Below are 14,432 nucleotides of genomic sequence, written 5' to 3' on the forward strand. Positions count from 1 at the left end.
ATGCGAGACACTGCAAGCTACTTGTGTTTAGAATCCGCTGGATGCAAAAAAACAGTCGGCCAGGAACAACCTGAGCTTATCAGCCAGCAACCATACTCTGGTATGACCGTGCCCAAACACCCCCAGGGGGTCCCCAAATTATTTTGGGGGGGTCCCCAGATGACTAACTTAATGTGAAACATTGTTTTCTCACTCAACAGTAAACAAACCAACATGAAGTGTATTGAGGGTATCTGCACATTTCTAAAGTGACAATAATTGAATGACTTTTTAATACCCCTGAAATGACAAATGAAACATTGGCCAAAATAGAGGCAGGAATTGTGAAAATAGCCAATCTGCATGTTCACAACGTCTCGCAACGCGAGGCGTTGTGAGCATGTAGATCTGCTATTTTAACAATAGATCCGTGATATACAAAATGTAATGCCTCAACTCTTAGTGCTTGTCAGGGTGGGGGGGGTCCCCAGTTCAAATATGATTATTTTGGGGGTCGTGGCTTGAAAAGGTTGAGAACCACTGCCCTAACAGAGTATTTCTTCATTGCAGTATTGATACTTTTACTTAAGTAAACATGTACTGTAACATGTCAGTCCTTTCCCCACCACTGACATCAGTGGCTCTGAACCTTTTCTGGATCACGTTCCGCTTGAGACCATAAAGGTACTGTGTACCGATTTGTGCGATTTTTGGATACAATCTGAAGAAGTAATCTCTCTCTCTCTCTCTCTCTACTGTGTACCGATTTGGGCGATTTTTGGATACAATCTGAATAAGTTCTCTCTCTCTCTCTCTCTCTCTATATGAGAGAGAGAGAGAGAGAGAGAGAGAGATTACTTCTTCAGATTGTATCCAAAAATCGCACAAATCGGTACACAGTACCTTTATGGTCAAAGACGGATCTGTCTGATATTTCATATTCCACCCTAATTGGCTAATATTATGTTTAAAATCTTTTGGATGCCCACACTTGCAATACCCTCAGGACCTCACCGCCCACAGGTTGACAACCACTGAACCAGTGGGTTAAAGCAGGGATACTCAAACTTCTGAACCAGTGGGCCACATTACAAAAATGTCAAGGGGCCGCGGGCCAGTTGATAAAATTACATTATTTGATAACTTCTCTCTTTTATTTGCTTTATTTCCACATAAGACAAGTGCAATGTCCATTATTTTATGGCTTGGAAATCCATGTATATTCTGTCAGTGACACAATTTGTAATCAAAGTCATTTGCTAAATTTTGCTATCTTTTTAATACTTCTGTGCAATTATCATATTCCACACAAACACTATAACAAACTAATGTACATTTGTCTGCTATTTGTCTGGGTTGATATCTGTCTGCCTGCTATCAAGATGGATAACATTAAAGATGGCTGAGCACATCTCTCTTTCAATTGCTTCACAATGTTATTTATGACTTGGCCCACATTCAACAATGGCGTTTTACAGAAAATAAACTTAGAAAATAGATATTTATGGCTAAGGAAAATCAAATAAAATCAAACAATCTACTTCAAATAGATTACCCAGGCTGTTTAGTTGTTAGTTGTTAAGTAGAGCTACAGTACACCTCTCATTCATTTGATTTCCTACAATGACGTTTTGGGTATGCTAATTAGTCAGACAGAGCCACTGGTAAAAAAAAAGAAGAAAGAAAAAAGAAAAGAAAATCGGCAATTTCAATGGCCGCTTTCAAGATGTTTTGGCCATTATCTCGGGAACGCAAGGTCCAATCTGCTCAGTTTAAAGCTTGTTGGATGCGTGACTTTGAGGACATTAAGCTGGTGGGCCAGTCAGAGTTGCGCCGCGGGCCGGAAGTGGCCCGCGGGCCGGAGTTTGAGTATCACTGGGTTAAAGAATAGCTTATTCCCTGCAGCTGTGAGAATTCTGAACTCTAGACCCCGAACTGTGATCTAGTTGCACCAGTGATATCTGTGAGATTACTCACTCTGCACTATGAAATGAACTGCGACGCATGCTGCTGTTGCTATTGCATCGTTTTAGTGTGATTTTAGTGGGCAAGTGCAATTATTTACTATAAGGTATTAGAGGTTTTTATGTAGTGTTTTGGTGTAATTTATTCTGCCAGGACCTGGGTAACAAATTCCGTACCTGTATGGAATGACAATAAAACCTTGAACTGCCGCAACAGGAAGAAACCTGACATGTTGACATGACAGAGTAGAATTATGTGGTGCTTTATAAGCCCTTTCCAATGCATTATAAACACGGTTATGACACATATAGACCCAACCTTAACACATGGGCTGCTAAGGTTTATAACATTTATAGCTGTTGCTGCTGCCACCATTGACTTACGCTTTGTTTTGACGTGCCTCGCAAGCTTCGTGCGTGTGCACGTGCGTGTCCAGAGAAGATTGAGGAGGATAATCCATTTGTTTACAAACGCTCGCGAAACTAAAATCAAAAAATCGCGGTAAAATCGCGGTAAAGTGTCGCCGTGAAAACAATCAGCTCTCTGCTTCCATGGGGCTGTTTTCACAATTCATTCTTAGATAAAGCCGTTCTTATGTTTCAAAGTAGAATCTAAAGCAATGTTAAGTCCTTCCGTGATGTCTTCCCTAGAGGGGCTGCCTGCACTGACTGGGTGACGTAATGCACTCAGGTCATTCAAAGGGCAGCTGCAGGCTCAAAAAGTTAACCGTTTGTTGCCTCGTCTGTGAACGAGATAACTTCCTGTGGCAGGGGGACACCTAGTGGCCTTAACTCGTCCCTGAACGAGTTTGGCTCCCCAAGTGTTAAGCATCACCCAACCTCTCCGCAAGTCTCAGACTCTGCAAGTATGTTACTGGAGACTCTGAATTATTGGTTCAGGAATGCAACAAAAACTAAAGAACCGTGAATTCAAGGCTTCATGGGGTGTGTTTAACTGAAAGAAAATAAATCATTGTGTGGGGTGAACTGCTCCTTTAATATAAAGTGTTACCGACACCTCAAAGCCATGGTTCCTATGCCAGTGGATATAAAGGAGAATGGAAGTAGAATAGAATACATTTGCAGTATGGAATGTTCCCCAGGCCTCCGTGTCAGGTGTTGTACTGTACTGTACTGCAGCATAGCACAGCAGAATGGCTGTGTTGGAGCTCATTACAGAGTGCCTGGGGGAGTAATCTGAACACAACCAGGGGCGTCACAAGGGGTAGGAAAGTGGGACTGAGTTACCGGGGCCCAAGGTGGAGGGGCCCTAGTAACTTTAGCTATTGAAAAATAGCAGATATACAAGCTCACAGCGCGGCACCGAGTGCCGCGCTGCGAGCTTGTAGATCTGCTATTTTTGAAAAGTCGTGAAAATGTGCGCAAATCTTTGAATATATGTATTTTTTTAGTGAACATTTGTAACAAAAATGTTGCTTCTGGGGGGTCCCTGGAACTAAATATTTTGAGATGGGGGGGGTCCTTCACATGAAAAAGTTTGAGCATCACTGACATGAAAACATAGGTTTCTTGGCACACATTTTCACGATTTTTCAAAAATAGCAGATCTACAAGCTCGCAGCGCGGCACTCGGTGCCGCGCTGTGAGCTTGTATATCTGCTATTTTTCAATAGTTAACATTCATGGGGGGCCAGCAGTGATTCCTTGTACCCAGGGCCCAGAATTTGGTGTGACGCCCCTGTCCACACTCACCGTGGAGCTTTGGACCATGTTGAGAGAAACTACAGCACTTGCAGTAGCGGAAAAAGTACTCACATTTGTTACTTAATGTAAAAGAATCAATACTGCAATATATAAATACAAGTAGGCTAAAAGTCCGGATTTTAAAATGTACTTGAGTAAAAGTATGAAAGTGTTGGCATCAAAATGTACCTAAAGTACCAAAAGTAAAAGTACAACATGTTTGAAAATAGCCGATCTACAAGCTCACAATGCGTCGCAATGCGACTATTTTCAAACAGCCTAGGTATAAAAGAGGGCTAAAGTGGTTTATGTATGTTTTATAATATTATACTTTCAGCAAAGTAACTAACTTGTAAATAAAGTTTTCAAATAAATGTAGTGGAGTAAAACTACCATATTAGGTTCTGAGATGTACTGTATTGGAGTAGAAGTAAAAGTATTGGAAATTGGAAATACTCAAGTAAAGTACAAATACCTCAAAGTACAGTACTTGAGTAAATGTAATTAGAGTAGTTATTTTACACCACTGCTTTGGATGATGTACAAAACTCCAGCACATGGCTCCACTGGCTCAGATTGCTTGTAAAAGCTTTGCTCCAGGCCCAAACAACAACAAAAACAATGTTCTGTAACCACTTTCAAGCTGACATACGCATTTACAGCCATGTAAGTACATACCGTAAACACAAAAAAGCAAGTTTGCAGGTCTTTCAAAAAGAATAGCAGAAATTGCAATCTATCGCATTTCGCTTGATACGAAACAGAGATTAAAGGACAGTTTCCCTAGCAGCAGCCTTCATAGCCTTCATAGCATAGAGTGTAGCCTACTGTATAAGCCTGTCGCTTTTACACTATTTGTTGCAGTCAAAAGTGTGTTTTTTTTCTTTTATCAATCTCTTATTAGTTGTCATTACACACGCATCCATGCCATCGTTGTGCCACACAAGCCGCCACAGATGTTATGCTAAACAGATGTTATGCTGTTATGTATTTTGCCAAGACAGTACAGTCACCTTGATTGGCAGTTGTGTTGAATGCTCACCCCAAAACATGATTTATGAGACTGTTGCCGCTTGTGTGGGACAACCAAGGCATGGATGTGTTTGTAATGCTGTAACTAGTAACACATTCATGAAAAATGTAATCACTTTTGACCACAACAAATAGTGTATTTGTGCAAATCTTAAAAAATATATTATTTTTACAGCAAACGTTTGTAAATATTTGCTTCTGGGGGGTCCCTGGAACTAAATATTTTGCGATGGGGGTCGACGGTCAAATACTGTACATATATTTCTAGGGGTTATTGACATTAAAAGGTTTGAGCACCACTGATCATGGAAACATACGTTTTTTCTGAAAACCGTTTTATGGATTTAGAAGAATTTTTTAGGAATTTTTTAGGCCTAAATGGGTTAACTACTTCTACAACTGCATTCCCATTTCCAGCAATTGTGGTGGTCACACATGACGAGTCGCGCGCGTGGTGGTGGCATAAACTGACAGGGGTGACGACGCGCTGAAAAATATGGCACCTCCGCCGGGACCTATTAAGAGTTCAAGATAAGAAGAAGACGCTCCTCGTTTGTCTGCCGGCAACTGACTGACTGAGAGAAATGGTAGGGAGGAGCGGAGGTGGAGAGGTCTCCCACCCAGTGGTGGAAAGGGTACCCAGTTATATATATATATATATATATATATATATATATATTATTATTTTTTTTACTTAAAGGGGAATACCACTCATTTTCAACTTTGAACTATGTCATTAATTAAGACTGCAGGGAGCAGTTAGTGTGAAAACCTGTGGCAATTGTGTCACGCTGTCAAACTGCCTGTTACTCTTGCCTGTCACACTTGCCTGTCACACTGCCTGAAATGCTTGCCTGTAACACCACTGACACCACTGTAAATTGTAAATACTCCATTTAAAAGCAAAACCCATTAAAAATTGTACAAAGGTATATCACTTAAAGGTCCATGAAACACAAAATCACTTTTTCTATAAATATATATTATATCAATGAGTCACTTGTGATGGGGGGCAATGATATGGTTCATTTTGTCCATATGCTTGTGGATTCAGAGCTTTCTGCTGTCACTGTAGCTATTTCTGTGTTTTTCCATTGTCAGGGTAGAAAAGAAATATTTTGCGCCACTCATTAAATATTTGCTCACTGTGTACCATTAGTACAGTCTACAGTGTGACGTGGTTTATCTAATTAATATTAATGTTTGTTTTATATAGATTTGTATCAATGGGGGGCGTGGTTTCACTGTAGGCTGCTTACAGCCAGAGAGCAGAGCTGGGACTGCGGCTGCTGTCTCGACCGTGGGGCAGGGCTGTTGATGTTAGACTCAGTGGTGGAAAGTAACACTTGTTACATGTTGGAAGTATATTAATACTGCGATGTAGAAACACTCTGTTACAAGTAAACGTCCAGGATTCAAAATGTACTCGTAAAAGTAAAAAATAGCCGATCTACAAGCTCACAACGCGTCGCGAAAGCGGCGTGGCTATTTTTCGTGCATGGACGCTAGGCTAGCGCTGATAGCTATTTTCTGTATGTGTGTAGTGTAGCCTTTGTGTGTGTGTGTGTGTGTGTGTGTGTGTGTGTGTGTGTGTGTGTGTGTGTGTGTGTCGTGACAGTGCGCGCGCGCACACACACACAACGTCCACACACGAAAAATAGCAGATCTACAAGCTCACAACGCGTCGCTTTCGAGACGTGTTGTGAGCTTGTAGATCGGCTATGTAGCCGAGCTGAATCAGCTAATAGCCGTAGCAGCAGCAGCCTCTCGTAAACACGTTGGTTTCGGCTATTTTGTGACTGTAGTGTGTGTGTGTGTGTGTGTGTGTGTGTGTGTGTGTGTGTGTGCGTGCGTGCGCGCACTGTCACCACACACAAACACGTGTCACACGCACACACACGCACGCATACACACACTACACTGTCACAAAATAGCCGAAACCAACGTGTTTACATGAGAAGCTGCTACTGCTACGGCTATTAGCTGATTTAGCTCGGCTACAGCCGATCTACAAGCTCACAACGCGTCTCGAAAGCGACGCGTTGTGAGCTTGTAGATCTGCTATTTTTCGTGTGGACGTTGTGTGTGTGCGCGCACTGTCACGACACACATGCACACACACACATACACACACAGGCTACACTACACACATACAGAAAATAGCTATCGGCGTTAGCCTAGCGTCCGTCCTTCTCCGGTTCAGTCCAGAGCTGGAGAAAGTTTGTCCATGGATAAAAGCTCAGACAGCTTGTTTGTAAAATACTTGCACATTATAATTGGTTATAGAACATGGAGTTGCCAAATCTTTATACTTTTTACACCTCCGATGGCTGGTTTTAAAAAATGTTTCCGAAATGGAAACAGCAACGAGCCCACTGCTGACAGCTTCGCTCTGTCTCTCTCTGATAGAACACGCATTACTCCGCCCCCTCCCCCCACAACGGCAGATAACCACGCCTACATTTTAGAAATCTTTTCATATTCTCAAGTCTGATAAAACAAATAAAGAGGCGGGGTTTCTTATCCCTTTAAATGTACTTAGCTACTTTACGCCACTGCCCCCCCCCTGCAGTGGTCCGTGGTGATGGTGATCTCTCACTGGAGCAGAAAGCAAGAGGATGTCACGGCTGCAACAGTCCTCTCATTGTGCTCTCACCCCTTGCTTATAGGTCACACTGACTTCTAACACCGCCACAGTGAGACGCTCCCGGGAGCAGCGGGGGACGTATAGTCCACATTATCGACCGCTCTGAAACACCAAACGAAAAAGTGACTGCAGGAAGAACTGAGAAAAACACTGGCCTGAAGCAAGCCTCGTAAATCGTACGTTTGTTTTGACAGTTCTTTTGCGTGTCCAAAGTAAAGATGACAGGTTGAAAGTGGAACCACCGTTTGTATGCAATCCCCGGGGACCCCAATCTATACACTGTAATACAGTCTGTCGGTGTACAAATGTAACCAACACAGATCCAGCTAAAGGGTCCGTTTGGTTCTTGGAACCAGTGGTTCTCAACCTTTTCAGCGACCCCCAAAATAATCATATTTGAACTAGGGACCCCGCCACCCTGATGAGCACTTGCGTTGTAAGACTTTTGTTTAACACGGTTCTGTTGTGAAAACAGCAGATCTACATACTTATACTTCAGGTTGGTTTGTTTACACCCCCTCCACAGGTTGAGAACCACTGGTGCAGACCACAGCTCTGTGCAGATACCAAGTTGCCCTTTGATATATACGGTACGAGTGTAAACAAAGATGCTATGGTTTAATAGAATTGGTTACAGAAGTGTCATTTCACTGCGCCTGCAGTTGAGACTAAAGAGACGTAGAGAATGAGAAAGAGTCTTACTGTCTCCCGCAGTGAAGTCCTGGCTGTCCAGGATGCCAGACTCTTGAAGTGACCGAATGCAGGAGTCCACCAGTTCCAAGCCTGTGGTCAACTCCTCCTCGATGTCCTTCTGGCCATCTGCTCACACGCACGCACACAAATACACAATTATAGCAGCAATACATGATTTGGTATAATCACAGCTACTGTAAGTGGAGCTACATTTGTCACCAGTGTGACACCAGTGTACTGTAGATACATGAGCCTGGACTGATTAACACTTCTTTATTATTTCCACTACTTTTGTGCGACACTTTTGTTTGATGAAGTAGGGCTTTGATTTTCCAAAAGACATTTCAAACAGTGACGACTTCCTATGTGTAAACATCGCCTTGCCCTTCATCATTTTCAACAGCTGTCATTTGGAGGATGAGGTAAATCAAGTGCTTACTTATGCTGTAAACTCACCTTGAGTATTCATACAGTATTTATATCGAGACATTCAAAATGCAAGTCAACGTGTTGCCGATTTAATCACATCACTCACATCTGGATTTACGGTAGGTACTGCCATTCCAGTGGTAATTTGCACTTGAGTGCTTTAGCTGTTAATTAGACATCAAACAGCCTCAGCAACCATGCAGGCCCGCGTGGAGATGAGATTAGCCCCAAACGTTCACCTTGTTAGTTAACATTGGTGCTAAACCGGCGATTAAAGCAGAACATTTTGGGGGGATCAACTGTAAGTCTGTATAGGGCCCCATAGCCAGCCAGCAGTCCGGTCCATCTGTGCCAGTGGCTAACATAATAGGCTAGTATTAAACTGGGCATGTTGCCAAGAGGAAAGCAACAGGACACAATAGTTTCATACCCCCGGTACTACTGTAGCTGCACTACACTGGCTGCCAGTCTCCTTCAAAATAAATGTTAATGTCTTGTTGTTAACTTTTAAAGCTCTTAACGGCCTGGCACCTCGATATCTAGCCGAGCTGCTAGAGCAGTGTTTCTCAACCACTGTGCCTGGGGACCTTTGGTGTGCCCCTGAGAAGGGTCAAGTGTGCCCCTTGAAACTGCTTGAAAGCCAGTATTGTATTTATCATTTTAAAAATGATTTAAACTAGTGAAAACAGCAGATCTACAAGCACACAGTGCCTCGCACCGCGCAGCGTTGTGTGCTTGTAGATCCGCTGTTTTCACTACTGTTGTGCGACAGCCTTGTATGATGAAGCAGGGCTTTACTTTGCCAAGAAACGTACACATTTTTTGAAACTTGGGGATACAGTACAAGGTTTCTTCCCGACAGTGACGATATTTATACACCCCCGTATTATGTTGTTGTGCCCATGGATTCTTGGGACATGAAAAGTGTGCCCATGCAGAAAAAAGGTTGAGAAACACTGTGCTAGAGCCCTATGTGCCTGCTGTCCGTAGGTCCGAGGTCCACCGATGGAACCTGCCTGTGTTTGATTATGGTGACGTTGCTATACATGCATGCTTCACACTCCACGCTGAAGCCACTTGATGCTGTCTACCACAGTGCCCTGTGGTTTATCACCGGCGATGGTTATCTTACCCATCATTGTGTGTTATATGAAAAAGTGGGATGGCCATCTCTTGAAGTTCGTAGAGAGCAACATTGTATGTTATTTATTTATAAGGCCTTGTGTGGTAAACTTCCTCTGTATCTATCCTTGCTTTTTGGAGCTGTGTGAAGCACAGGCTCCCTATACGTGGCTGTGTGGGTCTGTGTGTCTGTGTGTCTGTGTGTCTGTGTGTGTGTATGTAGCCTGAACTTCCTAAACTTCGGCACGCCACTAGTCCCACAGTTTTGCCACCACACACTCGCGCCATATGTCAAATCGACCGGCTTACTCGGGAATCGTGGGCTATTACTTTTCTAAGAGAAAGGTTCTATAGTTTAATTGATATTAATTTATTAGTGAATTAATTTTCCCCATTGACTTATAATGGGAATCGCAAAAACTCACATTCAATTATTTGTCTCTCGCAAACCATAGGGGCTAGAGTTTCAAGACTTGGAGAGGAGGTTCATAATGATTTCAAGGATTAAATGAAAAATAATTGTGTCATTTGGCCGCATGGTGGCGCCATAACACCCCACTTTACGTTTTGGCCTGTAACCGTAGGTCGGAAAATTAAAAATATTTTTTCCCTGGATTCCTTGGGCCATGACGCATCTCCCCATATAGGCCACGCCCATTTGCGCCATGATAGATTGTCCGCCATCTTGAATTTTCTCCAAAACACACTTTTTGCTCCTTTTCCTACATATTTTCTTCAAATGTCACAAAAATCGGTACACATGATCCACACACACACACACACACACACACACACACACACACACACACACACACACACACACACACACACACACACACACACACACACACAGCTCCACTTCACACGGGTGTGATTTTTATATCTAAAAGTCACTGGACAATCAACACGTGCACAGGCACACATTAGATACACCTGTCCTCGTATGAACAGTGAGCAAGGAAAGTCTGCCTTTATTTATTATGCTCCACACAAATGGGAAAACAGGACTTGCTCAAGCTGTCTTGATTGGTCTCAATAGAGACATTTAAATTGTTTATGTGCATCTTTGATGTTGTATTATGACTCAATTGTTTGTTGTTGGTTTTCATTTGTATATTATGTTTTATGCTGTGATCTGGGTGTCCTTGAAAAGAGAGCTTGCTCTCAATGGGCTCCCCTGAAATAAAGGAAAAAGAAAGAAAGAACCCTATGTGCCGGTTTCATAACCTCGGTACTACTGCAGCTGCACTACACTGGCTGCCAGTCTCCTTCAAAATAAATGTTAATGTCTTGTTGTTAACTTTTAACACTCTTAACAGCCTGGCACCTCGGTATCTAGCCGAGCTGCTAGAGCAGTGTTTCTCAACCACTGTGCCTGGGGATCTTTGGTGTGCCCCTGAGAAGGGTCAAGTGCGCCCCTTGAAACTGCTTGAAAGCCAGTATTGTATTTATAATTTTATAAATGATTTAAACTAGTGAAAACAGCCGATCTACAAGCACACAACGCGATGGTTATCTTACCCATGCCATGCGGCTCTACTGGTTATTCCTAACTCTATAGGCTGGTGACCCAAGGTGACCAGGCCTTTTGCCTAATCAGTGCCCCTAGACTCTCGAACAGCTAGCCTCCCATTGGACCTCAAGCTTGCTAGCTACATAACCATTAAAAACACATTTCTATAGAAGAAAAGCCTTTTTAACCAAACCGGTACATCTATTTATCATTGGTACTGTTATTGTGCGTCGCTGACTTGTCATCCTATTTTTACAAATTGTACAAAATGATTTATTGTTAGATTTGTTGTTGTTAAGCACGCAAGCATGCAACTTTTAGTGTATCGAGAGAGAGAGAGAGGAGAAAAAGAAAAGCAAGTGAAGAAGAAAGAGAAAGGGGGATTGGGGGACAGGGTACGACAGCGAAAAAGACAGTGAGAATAGGCGAAAAATAGAGAAGGGGGAGAGACATACGAGAGAGAGAGAGATAGAGAGACAGAGAGAGAGAGAGACAGAGAGAGGGAGAGAGAGAGATCTGGCAGCAAAAGACCCAGGGCTTTAGTGAGTGGATTTAAGAGTCTGAGCTTTTATTGACTTCTCCTTCTACTGATGCAATTGCAGACTAACGTCCTGATGCTGTTAGTGAAACGTTTCCCGGTGCTGTCTGTCTTAGACATCAGCCTAGATTTACACTAACACACGCACGCACGCACGCACGCACGCACGCACGCACGCACGCACGCACGCACGCACGCACGCACGCACGCACGCACGCACCACTAAAAACCCATTCCTAAAACCATAGATGTCGACCCAGATTTGACTGCTTTTTCCCCTGTATAGCAGTGGTCTTATACAGGGGGGTCTTCAGAGTTACTAAAGGGTGTGTGTGTGTGTGTGGGGGGGGGGGGGGGGGGGGAATCTTTGTGTTTACTCTCTTTATCTTTTTACATTAACCATATCGTCGTTTTCGGGTGAAAACCTTGTATGTCCAAAACCGTTTGTTTTGTATTTATCATTTTTTAAATGATTTAAACGAGTGAAAACAGCCGTTCTACAAGCACACAACGCCCGTAGATTTGCTGTTTTCACTACTTTTGTGCAACGGCCTTGTCTGATGAAGCAGGGCTTTACTTCGCGGAAAAACGTACACATTTAAAACTTGGAGATGAGAGGTTTTGGCCCGACAGTGACGATATGCACCCTATATAGCATCCCTATTCTGAGGAGAACTTTTAGCCAAAAATAGCAGATCAAGGCGTTGTTGAAGTTTGGTGTAGAGGGAAAAAAAGTGCTGTCAAGCAAGTCTATGAAGCTATCTGTGAAATCTATGAAAAAGTTGAATCTGCAACGCAATTTCATAAAATGCCATGTAGTGGCGGGGGGTGCCTGCTTCATCTCTCAGCTATAAGGGGCTGAGAAAAAAAATGTTGAAGACCCCTGCTGTACTGGTGAATGGGGAGGGGAAAAAAGAGTGTTCCATTCTGGGTGGAAACCACTTATACAAGCCTGGCCTTGGCCTGATGTGTTTGTCTTCTACGTATGTGTTTGGAGGCAGAGCATAAAGAGTGTTTAACCCTCCAGATCGCGGACAAAGCACACACGGCACACACGCCGGGAGCCCTTCCGTCCGCGTCACCTCGAGCGTGAACGCTCCCGCTCCTCAGTGTTGCCAATCAAAGTCTTTTTGTTTGCCCAGAGGTCACTGACTGTGGCCTCCAAACGATCAATCTAGCCTCAAATGTCCAATGTGTCTCGAGCCGGACCGAGACACAGAGACACGGAGAGAGATGGAGACAAAGGAAGGGCTCCACGGAGGCGTAGAGAGAGAGAGAGAGAGAGAGAGAGAGAGAGAGAGAGACGGGGATATAGAATGTAAAAGACCGAGAGACAAGAGGGAGAGTGGATGCACGAGCCAGAAAGCATTTCGTCACTGTTGGGCAGAAACCTTGTACCTCCAAGTTAAAATGTGTATGTTTTTCACTACAAGACTGTCGCACAAAGCTATAGTGAAAATAGCAGATCTACAAGCACACAACGCCTCGCGGTGCGAGGCGTTGTGTGCTTGTAGATCGGCTATTTTCACTAGTTTAGATCATTTTTAAAATGATAAATACAAAACGAACGGTTTTGGACATACAAGGTTTCCACCCGACACCCACGATTTAGAACAGCCCCGCAAGACAAGAATTATGGTTGAATAAAGAGAGAATAGTTTCCATGCCTTCAAACTGATATTTTTACAACTTCTCAAGGCTATACTACCTGAGGAGGAGTAACTTTAAGCCAATTGTTTGTTCGTTCGCCAAAACTAAAAGTTGTAAAGCCGAAGCAAAACGGCTGTTTGAAGGCATTAAAGCTTTTCCTTTGGTCTCCCTCCTCGATAGTTTTGGATTTTTTTGCCTCCCAGGACTACACGAATGAAGAGAGAAAAATACACACAGGGAGAGAGAGAGAGAGAGAGAGAGAGAGAGAGAGAGAGAGAGAGAGAGAGAGAAAGAGAGATAAAACCAGAGACAGAGTCTAACAGACACCCCTGGTGAGGGGGGGACTTCGGTTACAATTGTATACCTGATAACTTAATACAATATTGTATCAGCCAACAGCAAAGCCGCCAAGAGAGACTGGAAAGTTCAACGTCGTCTCCACAGACCTTCGTCAAATAGTATTTCCTAACAGCGTTCTGCTTCTACTGCCTACTTACTGTAGTGTGGAGATTTTTTATTTATTATTGTTTTAAATCGGTTTAAATTGTCACCAGTTTGAATCGAATTTAATCAATTTACTTTACTGTAAGATAAATCATCACCATGCCCACTTTTATCTGCTATCTAAATAGTGAAAATGACTTGTCTTTTAGTTCTGCTGGATCACTTCTCCACTAGTCCCTTCCCTAACATTTTAGTCTAGTTTTTATTTGTTGGCTAAATTGTCAATATATTTAGTCTTAGTTTTACGTTTTTATTTAGTTCTTATTTAGTTTTCGTCAGTGAAAAAATAGTCGACGAACAATTTTCGCCATAGTTTTAGTCCACAAAATCAACACTGCGTCAGGCAGCAACACACAACTCTCCACAGTGGCAGTAAAGCTGCTCGACAGCCAGGGACGTGCTGGCCATTGGGAAAAGCGGGACAACTCCCGAACGGCCGGTTCATTCCAGGCCGGCCATTAGGAAAAAATTTAAAATATAATGTCGGCCTTCGTTCCATTTTGGGGGCTGGGTGGCCAACAAAGTAAATCGTCACTGTCGGGCAGAAACCTTGTATCTCCAAGTTTCAAATGTATACATTTTTTCGCAAAGCAAAGCCCTGCTTCATCATATAAGGCTGTTGCACAAAAGTAGTGAAAACAGCAGATCTACAAGGAC

At 43.1% G+C, this 14,432-nt stretch overlaps 1 protein-coding gene across 1 annotated transcript in view; it reads right to left on the minus strand.

Annotated features, from left to right (window-relative positions):
* The window catches only part of LOC308286155 (catenin delta-2-like), a gene marked incomplete at both ends in the record, with an annotated part of 218,736 nt that overhangs the window by 143,058 nt on the left and 61,246 nt on the right, over window positions 1-14,432 (minus strand). Inside the window, 1 exon segment of the mRNA XM_080727111.1 lies at window positions 8,029-8,145. Coding sequence (XP_080583237.1) covers window positions 8,029-8,145 — 117 coding nt within the window.

This window comes from Nannobrachium achirus (assembly GCF_963921795.1).
Source record: "Nannobrachium achirus genome assembly, chromosome: 5".
Taxonomy (NCBI): Eukaryota; Metazoa; Chordata; class Actinopteri; order Myctophiformes; family Myctophidae; genus Nannobrachium; species Nannobrachium achirus.